Source organism: Danio rerio, chromosome 9 (genome assembly GCF_049306965.1).
Source record: "Danio rerio strain Tuebingen ecotype United States chromosome 9, GRCz12tu, whole genome shotgun sequence".
NCBI lineage: Eukaryota > Metazoa > Chordata > Actinopteri > Cypriniformes > Danionidae > Danio > Danio rerio.
Window position 1 is genome coordinate 40,785,510 of NC_133184.1, and position 16,888 is coordinate 40,802,397.

The window sequence follows — 16,888 nt, forward strand, 5'->3', positions numbered from 1 at the left end:
TCATTATCCGCCGATCGTACATTTAAACATCCTTGCATCGGGTTAATGTCACTAGTTTTAGCACTTCTAACGTTAGCTCCTACTCGCAAAAATATACCTCATAGCTGGAGACCAGAATGAACATGGAATTTCACCGAAAACAGCCAGGTTAAACACTCTCAATCTGCTTCATTGGGATTTCACGCCATCTTCGTCTGCCATTCCATCTCGGTATACTCTGTTTATTACCTTAAATCGTTACGTGTATGTCTGCATGAGGTAAGTCTAACTCTTGTTTCATTAGCGTCATATGAAGTCACTGAATTATGATATGCAAGTTAATGTCTGAAAGAGCACATATCTAACGTTATGGCCTCTCATCATTTCGTTCTAAATGTTTTCCTAGCTGGAATCCACATTTTATAAACAAGTCTTATACCATAAAACTAGAGCCGCGATGCAGACGCAGACAATTCGGTATCGGTTCAGCTTTAAATCAAAACCGATCATTGTCACGGTAGGATACTATGGTAGGAAGATGACCGAGAGCTTCTGTAAAACACTGCAACTTAAAACAGAAATTGATCATCATTTACCGTGCGAGTGTCTGCTGGGCAGTCCTTCGCTGACGCGGAGTTACAGGTAACTTGCAGCCTCCATGTCACTGCGATTGAGAAGTAAAATCCATTTCTCAGACTGTTGCCTTTGTTAACGTGACGTTTCTCTCCTCACGGCCATTAAAGAGCTTTACTTGTGAATCCATAACATAGCGAGTTTTCTCTGTGCTTATCATTGATCTGCCGTAATCGCCGCTAAACTTTATCAGTGTCACTCATTGGCAAACAGCGCCAGCCGTTAGAACCAATGACTGTAAAAAATATGGACGACGCGACAGCCCCTTTTGCCATTGAACGCCTTGAGGGCAAAACGCCTGCTTGACGGGCACAAACTGTCGCAAAAGACTGCTGAAATTGGAGCCAGACATGCGCAGAAGGACTGTCTGATGGAGCCAGAGGAGGAGCCGCGATAATGAGCGGAGTCGAGCTTCCAACCAAACGCTTTATGTAAAATCAACCACGCCCCCCGAACTTCTCACTCGACTGCCGGTGTCTGCACTATAACAAACGCTCACTGATGTAAATAGAAGCACTTACATTAAAAAAACACAATAATATACGGTTTAAAAACGGTGTGATGTAAGCTGTTAAACTTTAATAAAAGCAATACATGGTGGACTGCAGAAATAAACGATCTTTTATACACTAGCCTGAATATGAGCACAAATAATATATTCTCTTATTGTTATATTTGTTGTTGGTATTTGTTATCTTCATAGGGGTAGAAATAACACTTGTAAAATATGAACAATAACATATAAACAACACATACATTTTTAGAAAGGTTTTTATTTTTAATTAGCCATCAACAGAACCCAAAATATAGCCTACCATAACGATTTACCATGCGGGAACAATCGTGCGTTTAGAAGATAAATACAGCAAGATTACTAAATATCAACAGGATATTTACACATCCCAACCCTGCAATTTGTCAATTTGTGCAAAAAAACTTTGCACTATTAATACAACGTCTATCTGCTGTAACATCACTAGTATATTGTTTATTCATTTTCGCTTGAATTGTTTATTTATTTAATTTTTTTGCCTCCGTTTTCATTTGGTTTATTCGATGCCTTCATTATATCTGGCAACGAGGAATTTACATTCATTTTAATGTTAGCTGGAGTGTTCAAATAAAACGCCAACAGTAAATGATGTAAATAAATAATATCTAACATTTACAGCTCTATTAGGTTATATAAGATTCGATTTCAAGAACCTTATAATGATTTATAACAGCAAATTCAGTAGATCACTTAATAACATGCCAAAACTTAAAATGCAGAGACGTGCAAGTTCAAATAACCTTACAGGAGATCAACGTGGAGATTATTATTTAAACACAAAGAGAATTACTGCTAACGATCTCCTGTATACCCCGTACTTAAATGGGTTTATTTTATTGTGCAGTTTTATTGTCATTTTCGTATTTATTATTATTATTATTATTTAATACTTGTGCAATCGATACAGGTTTATTGTTATTTATTTTGTCCTTTATTTAAATAATTGCTATGCTGTTTGCATCTTTATTCAAAGGTTAAACTCAGTGATACACTTTGCGTTCACATAGTAGCATGCGTTTGTTGTTATATCAACAAAAATGGGTGTAATAACGTTAACAAATGTGAGGGTTTTATATAATGAAGATTCAATCGCGCCAGCTCCGGGCATCAGCGCATAACCTAGTCGCGGCATCGCGGGCTGATTCCGGCTCGCATGCGGCAGCGCCTGCTCGCTCGGCCGCCGCATCTCAATTGACTCAGGCTGGAATCGGGCAGTGAGTCCAGGCATCCGGAGTAGGTCCAGCAGAGGTAGTCAGTCTGAGGGGTAAGTCTCCGGCAGGCAAGAACTGGCCCCAGTGTATTTTGCTATCTGGGTGGCTAGGCGTGTATTAGCAAACTAATAAAGCCCGAAAAAAGCTCTGACCTTAGCGAATAAACAGTGTTCCACCAGATCATGTATGTCAGAAACTGTAGTTTACTGCTAAACTCATTTTGTCATAGTAAAATATCACAGAAATCGAGTAATAACACTTCAGTCTTCTGCCGAAGCTCAGACGCCGCGCTTTGAGAAACTGTCAATCACAGCTGTCAATCACGATGACACGCCCAGCATTAAATTACTGCTAAAAACAAACTGTTTACAAAAACGAGGATCTGCACCTATTTCAGCACAATAACCAGTGCCTTAATCGACCAGAACCATCTTTCGGGACATTTTATTGCAAGTGTAATTAATTTTTTTATTTGGGCTCAAGTCTCCTTCATTAACACGGAGGAGGCGGGCTTTATGACTTGTACTGCAGCCAGCCCCCAGGGGGCGATCTAACGGCCGAGACCTTCACTCAAACGCAGGCTTGCGGCACACTTGGTTAGAACCAATCGCAGCCCTTTCCGTCGAGGATAGCTTACGCGTTGAGCCATTATGGAAGATCGTTGGGGCCAAAACGTCTTTACAAACTCTTTATTTTATATAATTATGTATAAAAAAAAAAAAAAAAAAAAAAACGTGAATTCACTAGATAAAGCGAGCAGGACATTCACTTTCGTTTATTTGCTATGAATGCTAATGTTGCCATGTACATGCTCGTTTTTTCTTAGAGTACAGTTCCGACTGTTCGTATTAAATGACAACTCGTATTACGAATAACACTTACAAATATAAATCTATTTATACTTTCGTTGTGCTATGAATCCTGTATGGAAAGCATCATCAAAATACCCTGACGTACCATAGTATCGGGTTGAACCAAATCAATGGCATAATTGTAAACGAACCGTAAGACCAGTGCAAGTTCACTCCTTGAGCAAATATGCTGTTTCAATAAACCAAGACGTTACAGGTACATAGTTCAGCCTAACGTGAGTCCAATACATACATTTTAAGTTTCAAACATTTTCTTTCATTTCAAGTAATAATCATCATGTGTTGTCTTTGCAGCTACTGGTGGTGGTGGTCCAGTTGGGTTTTATGGCACTTCGCGTTACATGACATCTCGGATTACCAGTTTCTATGGTCCATCGGGTTCTATATAGCTAGGTCTATTGCGGCCTCTTTAACCATGGCATATCGTTGCCTTTCATCTGCACTTAATGTGATCCTTCATAGTAGCACTTTTTCATGGACATAATTGTTCAATATTGCAATTTTGGCATCATCACAATTTAACTTTCCCTACATAAGCATAATTCGATTAATTTATGTATCATTGTATATAATGTGATTTAGCGCTGTATCACTGTAATTGATCTTGATCCGTATGCAAGCACCTAAGCTCTCTAACCCTTATCTAATAAGTATGAAGGTAGGCTACAGGTGCCATACTTTCTATATGCTTTCAAGAGGTTCGCTGCTCTCGTTGTCATGTTCACTTACAGAAATATTGAGGTCTCCTAATGAATGAATTTATTTTCATGCTAAACGGCGTTCGCTATAAAGAAACTTGTCGCAATCATAACTCTAAAATGCAATATGATTATTTAAATAATGTGCACTTTTGGTTTGATTTTCACGCTGTGTGCTGTTCATACTCCGCTCGCGGCTCTCAAACGATCACTCTGTGCCACAATCTGAATATTATTTACAAATTTATTACCCGTTTTTCACAGCATATGCAGGTTCTGTTCACTAAAGTAGATCCACGCACGGCAATCATTAACTAGGGCGTGCACCCGCACAATCAGCAGCTCGCGTCACGTGTGATTCCTATAATTTGGAGGTGTCCATGTCGCTGAGCAACGTGTGTGAAACAATGAAAAGACTCGTGCAGCCGCCTTTGCTTCTCTCCTAAATTTGAAAATATGTTTGGCAGAATTGTAGAAATGCTGCATTAAGAGTCTTGGTGGTCAAATCGAGATCGCAATTTCTTCCCGATTAATTGAGCCCAACGGGGCTTTGTCTCGCACAGCAAGCCCAACGGAGCTCCGTCTCGCACTGCAAGTCCAACTGGGCTCCGTCTTGCAATCTCTTTGGCCGGCCCGTCGGGGCACTCTCAATGTCTTCGGCCCGTCGGGGCACTCTCAATGTCTTCGGCCCGTCGGGGCACTCTCAATGTCTTCGGCCCGTCGGGGCACTCTCAATGTCTTCGGCCCGTCGGGGCACTCTCAATGTCTTCAGCCCGTCGGGGCACTCTCAATGTCTTCGGCCAGTTGGGGCACTCTCAATGTCTTCAGCCCGTCGGGGCACACTCTCAATGTCTTCGGCTCGTCGGGGCACGCTCTCCCTCCTCTGCCCGTCGGGGCACGCTCTCCCTCCTCCGCCCATCGGGGCACACTCTCTCTCGATTTCTTTTGATCGATTGTGCAGCTCTAAATTATACCATACTGAAACTTTCATAACCTAAATCCCCAAGTTCTGTTTAGCTCAACGTACTGCTGTCTCTGCTATCTTATGTACAACAGCGTGTAGAATGTGACTGCAGAGCAAGCTAACCGATATTGCTATCACATTTCTAGAAGAACGAAAGCAATGTAATCGACCATATAAAAACATCAGCAGGACAGGCCTGCGCTACAACTTATCGACTATAAAAATCCCAACAAAGAAAATCTTAACTGTTGGGTGTTTTATTTTTGGGGGTAGTCATTGCCTATTATCCTCAAACAGGACCCAATCATAATTCAGGGGATTCAATATTTACTCAGATTTTCTAAACAGCTAGACATTAATTGTCGTAAATCACAATAGATTGTTAATTTCATGGGTTTCATACAGGGTAACCCCGATCAAACCTAACAGGGCTCCATCTCGCACCGCTAGTCCAACCGGGCTCCTTCTCGCACCGCAAGCCCAACGGGGCTCCTTCTCGCACCGCAAGCCCAACGGGGCTCCTTCTCGCTCCGCAAGCCCAACGGGGCTCCTTCTCGCACCGCAAGCCCAACGGGGCTCCTTCTCGCACCACAAGCCCAACGGGGCTCCTTCTCGCGCCGCAAGCCCAACGGGGCTCCTTCTCGCACCGCAAGCTCAATGGGGCTCCTTCTCACAATGTCTTCGGCCCGTCGTGGCACGCTCTAAATGTCTTCGGCCCGTCGGGGCACGCTCTGAGGGTCTACTCGCACTATGCCATTTGTACCGTGCCCAGGCCCGTTTCCGGATAGTTGGAGAAGTGTGAGTGTGCTGAATCGGCCTCAAGCACGGTTCACTTGGCCGGCCCTGGCCTGGTTGGAAGAGGTGTGAAACACGCCAAAGCCAGAAACTGAAAGCGAGACGTGACTTTTAAGGGACTGTTTCATATGGATTTATTATTCAATCTTACTGTTCAGTGAACGCAAACTGCAGAAGCTTATTAAATACGCAAACTTCTCACTGCACAACAGCTCTGCACCTTCAGCAGACCTCCTCATTCCTGCAGCAGCAGCACAAGAGCTTTATGATTGTTTCTGAGCGCCAAAAGTGGCGGATCTGTTCGGCAAAATATCTGACTGCGTGTCACCGCATCCCTAAGGACTGTTTGGTGAAATATTTGACTGCATGTCACTGCATATCAAAACGACTGACACGATATAACTAGAGATATCTCCTCTGTGCGGCTGAGTGAGAGCGCTTCTCACTGAACAGCGCAGCAGCGATGACGTAAGTGTGCCGAGGCCCGTTCGTGGCGTGAGTGCGGTCTATCAGGAGAGACGGGAAGGGGGTCAAGCGTGCTTGGCCCAGTTCAAGGCAACTGTACTTTGTGTGAGTACGGTCTGAATGTCTTCGACCCGTGGGGGAACACTCCGGATGTCTTCGGCCCGTCAGGGCATGCTCTCAATGTCTTCGGCCCGTCGGGGCAAGCTCTCCTTCCTCTACCCGTCGGGGCAATCTTTCTCTCCTCTGCTGGTCGAGTCAACCTCTCTCTCCTCTGCCGAAGGGTCTCTCTCTCTCTCTCTCTCCTCTGCCCGTCGGGGCACTCTCTCTCTCCTCTGCCCGTCGGGGCACTCTCTCTCTCCTCTGCCCGTTGGGGCTCTCTCTCTCTCTCTCTCCCCCCTCTGCCCATCGGGGCATGCTTTTTTCTGCCTGTTGGGGGGCTCTCTCTCTCCCTCTCCCTCCTTGGCATGTCGGGGCACGCGCTCTCTCCTCTGCCTGTCTGGGCACTCTCTCGTCTGCTTGTCAGGGAACGCTTTTTCTTTTCTGCCCATCGGGGCAATCTCTCTCTCTCTCCCTCCTCTGCTCGTCAGGGCACACTCTCTCTCTTATGCTCGTCAGGGCACACTCTCTCTTATGCTTGTCAGGGCACGCTCTCTCCTCTACCCAGCGGGGTATGCTCTCTTATCTTCATTAGGACTTCTAGCATCTACTAGCCTAATCGCGTGCTTCGTTTTATCTTCATGTTGGATCTCTTATATACCTCTCTGCCCGTCAGGGCACTATTTAATCTCCATTTTACCTTGCGCGATTTGCATGAATATACAATGTAAGATATCTCATCTATTGTCATTCTGTTTTAGGATTGCTACAAAACTGAACCCTACAGTTTTGCCTTTTTGGGGTTGGCTTCGCCCTGCCTTCATCTTCAGGCAGGATCTGCCAGCTCATCCAGAGTTCTGCACTATAGACGGGGCTTACGCCAAAGAACTTTATGAAAGGACCGTAACGAACTCTCATTCATGCAAACAATTCACAATAAATGTTCAAACGTTTATCTGCCTCCTAGAGTCTTTCTGGTAGAAATGAAAGCTTTAGCGAAGGTTCTACCAGGAAGACTGAGATGTCATGTCATTCATAATAATTATCTCGTCAGCCTATAACAAGCAAGCAAGCCATGTATAAAAGCTCATCTAAACAATCTGTTTCGCTGTATTCAGGTGACGTTGCGGAAGTTTCCCTCCATCCTCCCCATCACCACCACCACCAGGTTGGCCTCGTCTCCACTCAGGGGGTTGGCTTCGCCCTGCCTTCATCTTCAGGCAGGATCTGCCAGCTCATCCAGAGTTCTGCACTATAGACGGGGCTTACGCCAAAGAACTTTATGAAAGGACCGTAACGAACTCTCATTCATGCAAACAATTCACAATAAATGTTCAAACGTTTATCTGCCTCCTAGAGTCTTTCTGGTAGAACTGATTGCATTGGTTGCATTTCAAAGCACGGTTGCTTCGCAGTTACTTTGCTTAAAAAAAATGAATGAATGAATGAATGACTAAATGAATATTACTTTCCACCTGTTTCAGGCTTAAGTACTGTGTCTGAAAGAGATACGACGTGACAGCATAAGATTGTTGAAAAAAAAAAAAAAAAGACGATTTAAGGCTCTAGCCAGGTGACAGCACCAAGTTGTTGGTAAAATAAAGATTTCAGTCTATCTGGGTCACGGCACCAAAACTATTTTGAATTTGAAGAAAGTACAAATTTTGGGTATCTTCAAAGCAGAATCCTTTAATGAGAACTTGTTGTCGCCATGTCGTTCATTGAAAAAATCTCGACTACTGCAATGGGCAATGCTTATTAGTAAAAACAAAAACTCCCAACCCAAGCACATTCTGAAAACGTACCTCTATATACATTTCTGGAGTGCACCAAATACGTTCCAGGAGCTAAATTTTTTTTTTGCAGTTTTTGTTTTTGCGAATCCACCAGAAGCTTTTTGAGATCTCAAATTTCTCTCTCGAGTGTCATTCGCGCCTGCTGTTCTCACGTAATTCCACCAGAGGCTGCTGTCAACTGACTGTTTGACTGACTAAATGACTGACTGACTGACCAATCAACTGACCCATCCTCCTCCTTCCCTAAACCCAAGCAATAGTGTTTTCAAAAGCACAGATTGACCCGATCACCCACTTCCCTAAAACCAACTACAATTGTAAATAAAAATCCAGAAAAAGAAAAGCCCTCGCTTGATTTTTACCACGATTTTACCACATTCTCACTCTGTTATGTACTTGTTTATTTTATTTTTTGCTCCTATTTTGACTTATCCACTTTCTGGAATTGTTCTTTACTTAACTCAAACCCTGTCGTCGTGGTCAACTTCTCTCTGTGCCACCTACGTACATGGTGAGCTAATAGGACAAACTGGTAACAGCGGGAAAGCCTTCAATACAGAGGTAAGCGGTCAGCTGTAAGCGATAAAAGGAATGGCATCATACCGCTTCGTAAAGTTTGTTTTAAAAACTAATTGCAGCCATGCGTACTTCCGGCCACATAATTTGTGATCTCCAGAAATATATATAGGGCTACGTTTTTAGAGTGTAAAACGTTTTAAAACTCCATAATGTTCTGCTATACCATTCCTAAGGCATGTGTAAGATTTTTTTTTGCATTTGTTTTTTTTTAGAACAACAGTATCTCTAGCAGAAAAGAAATCTAAAGATGCCATTTTAAATTGTAAAGAAATCTTTGTTTTTGACAGCAGTCAAAGATTCATTTGAATTATGTAGCCTGACATGTTTACTGTTACAAAATATGTTAAATGTTTCTCAAAACAAAAAAATATATTGTGTTCAAATTTTTTAAAAAGAACATATTTAAGAGCAGTAATCACAATACTGTGAGACCGTTATATTTTTATCCAAGGTTATCATACTGTCAAAATCTCATACCGGCCCATGCCTATATGATACTGTATTTCTCACGTAGGCAGTCAGACCTGATTTGCCTAGACCTTATAATTTTTATTACTTTGGAGAAATGATACTGTCTGTTACATAATAACAATAAAACCTGATCCCTCAGAATGCATCTTACAATGTAAAAACTAATTATATATTTAACATCCTAGGGTTTAGTGGCCACATACTGTACATGGACAGCACATTTTAGCTCTTAAGTGGCTATTTAAAATACCTTGAATGTTTTTTTTATTTTGTTACAGACATACAGTGTCACCCTGCAACTGTTTTGCAACATATGAAATGTCCCAAACACTATTTATAACTGTCTAAAATGGGCAAAAAGTGTTGTTTTTACTCTCTGAAAGTCAAAACATGTTATATATGCAGGACAGTCAGGAAATGGCGTTTCATATAAATTCGAACCACAAGTTCACATATATGGACATCATTTTTCTCTAAAAGGACATCATGTCAAAAGGTGATACTTAGGCTTTATTCTAGTTAGGTTTCAATAAGCCCAAATAAAAAGGGAAATGTATGTAAAAAACACCTTGGGCCTTAAGAGGTTAAATAAATTTGCAATCTAACACAATAAAAGATAATTTTTCCTGTTTGTCTGCCTAGTGTTCAACCTAGGTGATGGAAATTCATCTTTTTAGTCAGTGAAAGTCAGAGGATTTGATATTTGGCTTAGAATGGGAACCTTGTTTTATGAAGATATCATTATCTCAAGAGATAAACCAGGAAATGCCTCTGAGCATATAAGCTAGCTCATTTCTGTCCCCCTGTATTGAGACAGAGCCACTTTGATGATGCAAAATCTGACCTCTCTAACAGCCATTGACTTTTCCATTAAGTCACATTATAAGCTAGTTAAAGTGGTGATTAACGCATGGGTTGATCAAGTGTTTGTTGTTTTGCTCAGAGGTTGTAATAAATTCCCGGGTGCTGTGTAGGGGTTTATTATCATCATGTTAGCGTGATCAGATCAGCCTGAAGAGAAGAGCAGAGATTGCTTATGAATGGCATACATGCGGTTGCCATAGGAATGTGATGAATAGGATTTGCCAGTGTAAAATAACGCCATGTCATGTCCCAAAAGCTTCTGGATCCAATATAATGAGAGAGAACACCAGTTGATGAAAGTCTACATTGAGCAATGCTTATAAAGAGAGAAAAAAAAATCACTGTGAATTCATGCAGTGAATGAGCAATGATGATAGTCATTTCTCTGTCAGACCGGCGCTTTGATTAAAACATTCTTTGGTTAAAACAAACTTTTTGTCATATTATTTGAAATTCATAAGCAGCAGAATTTTCAGCCTTTGATCTCGGACTGATGAAATCCATCGTATGTTAAATTGCAGAGTCAAAACTGTAATTATGAAATGTACCTGTCATCTGGCAGATGTATGTGGACTTTAAGTAATTGTTATGGTTTTAAAGGAATATTTTTGAGGTGGTTTACAAATGAATGCCTGTGGCTAATAAATCTGTCATGGTAGTTTTTTCTATGTTATTTAAGCATTTTTCTTTTAAAATACAAAAACAGTACAAAGTAAATCCACTGGTATAAACCAAGCGGCAACCTCCTGTTCTCCCTCATAAAACAAATGTGGAAATAATTAAAACTGCAATTCATCGAAATTCCGCTAGTCTTGGCTCCATAATTGAGTTCAAAAGTTCTTTTGAGCCCACTGTTAAAATGGCCAACTTTAAAGCAGGAAAAAAAGGTGTTTGCAGCCTAGTACAAAGAAGAATTTTGACTCATATAGCTGATATCAGGGCTCGAGGATATTCTGAGCTCAGGGCTGTCTAACAGGACAGCATGCCAAATATACTTTATTATCAATCATCAGCTAAGTGTTTTGAAACTGAGGCCACTTCAATGGTTTGTGAGCACAATTAAGTGCACATAGCATGCCATATCATCTTTCTAAAAATGATTTTTCCTTTGGTTTATTAGGGAAAGATGTTAATATTCAATTTGTATTGAACAATATTCTAATTTTGGGGAAATTTTATATTGATAAATGCAAGTGCTTTAAAACAAAACCACTATTTTTAGTTTTCCAAAAGGAATTTTGGTTATACTTTAAATCGTTAAAGCTGCTACAATCAAAATGTGGAAGAAGACTGTTTAGTTTATTGATAAAATGTAAATTAATAAGAGACCTGGTGTAAATGTTTTTCTTTTCCTTTTAGTTGTGTTTGTGTGTCTATTCTATGGTTTAAGTGTATCCTTTTGTATTACTATTTTATTGATTTTATTATTTGTGCTCTGTTCTATAAATGTAGGTGAAATTTTGCCCTATTGTAATTGTGTTATAATGCAAAAAAATAAATAAATAAATAAATCTGATAATTGTAAGAAAAAATTTCAAAAAGCAATTGACTGTGTAAAGTCACTTAAAACAAATATACAATGTATATGCCGAATTCAGCGGCTAGTCAGCCGGAATCAGATGAGGTGAAGTGACGGCGACCAGCGAGACCTAGCTGTCACTCAATTATGCTGTCACTTAATTATGCAGACCTAATATAACTTAATATAAATGAAACAGATAAAAAAAAGTTCACCCACTCACAGTTGTCATGAAGTAATCAAATAAACAGAAAAGAATGACTACAACTATAAAGTCTAATCTGTCTATTTGATGATTAGTCTAGTTTTGGCCTATTCTTAGACGTCTGTTAGATTTTCACTGACAGCCCAAGTTTAGCCTTGTTTTAGCCAATCTGTCTACGTTTAGATGTCTATTAGACACAAATTTTTTTTTCTGGGTAAGATCTGATTTCTTTAAAAATCAGTGATCTTTACTTCCTGTTAGATATACAATTAAAAGTGGGTTTTAGACAGGACAAAAAGCACTGCATTAAATTCCCTTTCTCCCTGTCTTTATAATATGACTTCATTTTACCCTAGTATTTTCAATGAAGTTTCTACACTCGCCTGCTGATCCTGACGGCTTTAGTGGTTACACGGTCTAAGTCTATTTAACTGAATGTATTGTAGTTACATTACAACATGGATGCTGTAAAAGCAACCCTGTGAAATTAAAAATAGTCATATTAAGCTTTCACCGGAAGCTTATCATTAGCTGAAAAACTCTAGCTGTGCATGTAGCCCATTGTTGACAAAAAATGTTTATTTATTTATTTTTTTCTGCTCTTTATTTTATATATGTTTTTTCCCCCCCTGTGCTTCTCTATTGTTCACTTTATGGTCACTTAGCATGCGGGTCAGACTTTTTTCCTCACTGTCTGTGTGGGCTGCTTCTTGACCAGAATAAACTGCAGTGTTGATCAGAATTCATGTGGATTGTCAGTTTTATAAAAGAAAGTTTCCATCCCTCCACAGGGCTGCACCGGCTGTATTGTATCTGTGGGTGGGCAGATCCCCAATAATCTGGCCATGCCCCTGCACCTGAACGGGGTGAAGATTCTAGGAACTAACCCTGCTCAAATTGATCGTGCTGAAGAAAGATCTGTATTCTCTTCCATACTGGATGATCTGGGTGTTGGCCAGGCACCGTGGAGGGCTCTCAGCTCACTGGTAAGCTAAGCACAGTTACACTTGCTAAACAATGAATGATACAAATTATTGTGACTACCGGAAACCTTAATAAATAGACTTATAAACTGTCCTCCCATACATTTAGCATCTAAAAGGGAGAATTCTATAAATGCAAATGCTTGTACATGCCTTTTTATAGTGTTCTTAAAGAGCCCATAATCTGCATTAAAAAGGTCATGTTTTGGGGGTCTTCAGCAACAGGCTGATATGCATGCAAGGTCAAAAACATTTCATTGTCTTATAATATGCATTTAATTCTGCCTAATTATTCCAACAACTCCCATATGATTTGTTTAGCGATTCATTTGTTCCCAAACCCCTCCATAGCGCAATGCTAATCTGTGATGATTTGTCCGATGACCCAGTCTGTTGCGATTGGTCGACTGCGTTCAGCGCAAGACAGAGAGAAGCGCCCACCACGGCTTATCAACATTGTTGAAACAGTCAGAGTGCAGAGTATATGTGCCCAATGCAGGAGTGCACTAAAGCAATGCAGTTAAGCATCAGCATATTGTTCTGTTCTTAACCATACATAAAAACAACGACACACATTTAGTATTAATCCACACAGTGGCGAAAGCTGATCTATTTTGAAACTGGACCACCACATGTGTGTCGGAACGGTGCTCAAAGCAATGACAAACAGCAGAGGCTCACAAACGCATGTAATTCCTTAAACAAAGCGGCACGGACCTAATTTTTAACGAAGTTTAAGGCCCCGTTTACACTGCCAGTTAAATGTGACCCAATTCCGATTTTTTGCTTATATGTGACACAGATCGGATATGTTCTACTGTATGACCGTGTAAACACGAAAAAAAATGCATGCATTCGGATATTAGGAGATCGGTTTCAGGCCTCCTTCAAATGTGGAAATAAATCAGATATAGATCGGATATGTGACAATGCGACTGTCATGTAAACAGGCAGATCCGATTTATTGAGGCATTTCGTTCTGTACCTCATTAAACTTGCGATAATGTGGTGCTTCTCCGTAGTTTAATGACAGAAGGAAGAGCGTGTGTGGAGATACCGACGCGATAAACAACATTAGAGAAAACACAGTGGAGGAAAGTGGTCAATCGCCACAATTTGCTCCCACAAGACCTGAGACCTCTCTCCTACCCACAAATTCCATTATAAATTTGGGCGAACTTCGTGTTGTAACTTTTGCTTTTTGTCGCTATTAATACACGCACTGCGGGCTTCACATAGAACAACTTTATTCTCTTCAACACCAGTGCGCAGCACTGCGCACACAGGCAAAAGCTACATCTTCAACTACACACACACACACACACACACACACACACACACACACACACACACACACACACACACACACACACACACACACACACACACACACACACATCAGGGCCATACCATTACATAAACTGTGTAGGGGTAAATCTGGACTGAACCATTCACTGCTTTTACTACACTTCGCATATTTCGCAAAGCTAAAACAAGACAATTTCTTCCATCGTGGCTAGTCCCAGATAGCAGGTAGTAATCGGCCCAAGCTCGAGCATCGGCGAGTGACTACCGCACTCAGCTCGGTCGCGTACATCCATTTGTGATGATTCCTGTTAACCATATCTGGCCCGAGTCTGTGTGTAGAGTCCGGGCCGCTTCTGGCAAGGACTCGGCTTGTTTAACTGATGACAACCGATTAAATTATTTTATCTAGTAATTTGTTAGCTCCACATTTAATGACAATTTGAGAAAATATCCATGGTACGACAAATTAATACGAATATTTTGTGTGGATGTTTAGACGCAAACAAAACTATTATTTATAAATGGATTATACATATCATCATGGCACAGATGCTAGAATCCGCCTTTGTGCATGCGCAACATCGTAAATTGTATAAACGCATGAATTGGATATGGGTCACAATTAAAACAACGTGTAAACAGACAGGCAAACAAATTAGATTTAGGCAACAAATCGGAATTGGGCATCAAGACCTGACAGTGTAAACGGGCCTTAGACGTGATATGAGAATATAAAGAGTTAACCAGAAACAGTACAAGCCGCATTGAGCGATTACAAGTAACAAAACACAATTGAAAACATATTTAAACTAGAGAAAACAAGGAGGCAGCCATTTCAATCACACTTAATTACACTTGTGAAAATAGAGGAAGAAACTGATCCTTGAACTGTGTACTGATAAAGTTCCTGTCAAGCTCTGACAAAGTCCCGTACATCAATAGTCTTTTCTAATTCTTTCTTTTAACGAACGGTCAATGAATTGCCATTGCAGGGTAGATTATTGCATTAATCACTGTGATCAGTCATGATTAGTCCCACACACACCTTGACTCTGCTAGCATTTGAAGGAAAAGGAGCGTTCATGTTTTACCGGATCCGGCACAGAACATATTTGGTATTGTTTTGGGTGGACGTCGATACGAACAGGCAAAAGATCCGCACGAACGGACAAATCTTTTATTAAAAAATCTAAATTTTTAAACAAAGTGCACTTTCAGATTTAAACCTCAGCTGGATGTTTTCATACACTTGAAGCTGTATTGCAAACTGCGTGGAAGGTAGTTGTCCAAAGCCCACAATAGAGGCTCTTTAAAAGTAGTTTTTCATTACCCAAGAAGATTTGTCATTAGCATACTGTAAGTCTTCAACAAATCTGGCCCTCTGTGGTTTATTTTAGTATAGATGGAGGACTGATTCTTAATTTTACATGCTTTTATTTTAACTTTGGGTTTTTTATTGATGGTTATCCATCAGAGATACAGTATAAAATATACAAATAATCAGTAAGACATTAACTGTTCCAATCTAGAAAACTAAATTAGCTGCCGTTTTCTGACAATCTGAATCAAACACATTTATAACTTCAAGCATCAACAATATTTCAAAACAAACAATATTTAGAAGAGAAACGCAAATAATCGACTATAGCATAATAATAAAATAAATAAAAGAAAGTGATTAAGAAAACTGCAGTTAAATATGTAAATAATGTGGTTTTAGTTTAACCCTGAATAATTTCATTCTCTTCTTTCATCTTTACGATGCACGTCACGTTCCAGGAAAAAAGTAATGGTAAGGAGGTCAGTTGAGTAGATGCAATTTTGCAGTAATAATGAATACCACCTGCTTCTCTTGCGCATTTTCTCATTTAATGAATCATTCATTGCTCCATTCATTCCCTGCTTTCAAGAAATCACCCATATAGTTACTGTACATTTCTGGACTCTTCACTTTTACAAATGCTGCGTTCACCCCAAATCCTCCAGAGATAGCAGAGTGCTTTTAAACAGCAAACATTAGAAGTGCAGAAACATGTTGACTGGAAGCATGCTCGCTCGTCCGTTAGCTACATCCAGCCTTCTTGCCGCGGGCCATGGAAGCGAAGAGCTGAAGTCGGTGTGATGAAGGGGGAGAGAAAGGGCATTCTGCCCCACGGCGCTGCCCACTCACCCTCCGCTGGTCTCGGTCTTGCTGCTGAGGGTACATCCAGCATTTTAATGGTCTCCCTGTTGTTAAAACAAGCCAGAAGAGCAGTAGAGATCAGCAGAATCTGTTGGGATTCTTCGGTTTGTTCAGTGTGCTGTTTCTGGCTAGATGGACAGTGTTCTGTTGCTTCCTTATGTCACACAGTATTTCTATGGATTCCTAACTCGGGGTGCATTTCTTAATCTACTTCTCTTACTGCATAACCACTATCTTATGCATTGTTGAAGGCGCTAATTAGCCACAACTTTTGATAAAGTGCATAGCACATCTGTCATGTAAAAAGGCTTGGAACTGTTGGTACTGACGTCAAAGCAGGTGATGCAGTGATAAATTTTGCTCAATCAAAAGGTTTGAGTTCAAAATATTGTCAGGTATAAAGTAAATAACAAATATGTGAGGACTGGAATCTTAGGACTGCTTTGGCACACTTATAATATTATCAATATTTGATTATAGATTTAATTGCATTAGTATTGTTCCTTTTTACAAGATGTAAATTAAGTCTCTAATGTCTCTAGAGTGTGTATGTGAAGTTTCAGCTTATAATACCACACAGATAACATTTTATAACTCTGCCCATTTTAGGCTTTGATCCTAATTGTGCCACTTTGGTCACTGTCACTTTAAATTCAAATGAGATTGTTCTCTCAGACCTCTTTTCAAAAGAGGGAGGAGCTTTAAATGTCAGCTA

At 40.4% G+C, this 16,888-nt stretch overlaps 1 protein-coding gene across 3 annotated transcripts in view; it reads left to right on the forward strand.

Moving 5' to 3' along the window:
• Positions 1-16,888, forward strand: part of cps1 (carbamoyl-phosphate synthase 1, mitochondrial) — a 111,007-nt gene that overhangs the window by 44,018 nt on the left and 50,101 nt on the right. For 2 of the 3 annotated variants that reach the window (XM_073912972.1, XM_073912973.1), the window contains one exon: positions 7,385-7,609. In XM_073912972.1, coding sequence (XP_073769073.1) covers positions 7,385-7,552 — 168 coding nt within the window. In that variant the 3' untranslated portion in view covers positions 7,553-7,609. Of the gene's footprint in view, positions 1-7,384; positions 7,610-12,491; positions 12,687-16,888 lie in introns of those variants that run through there. The other variant, XM_073912971.1, reaches the window with a different exon arrangement.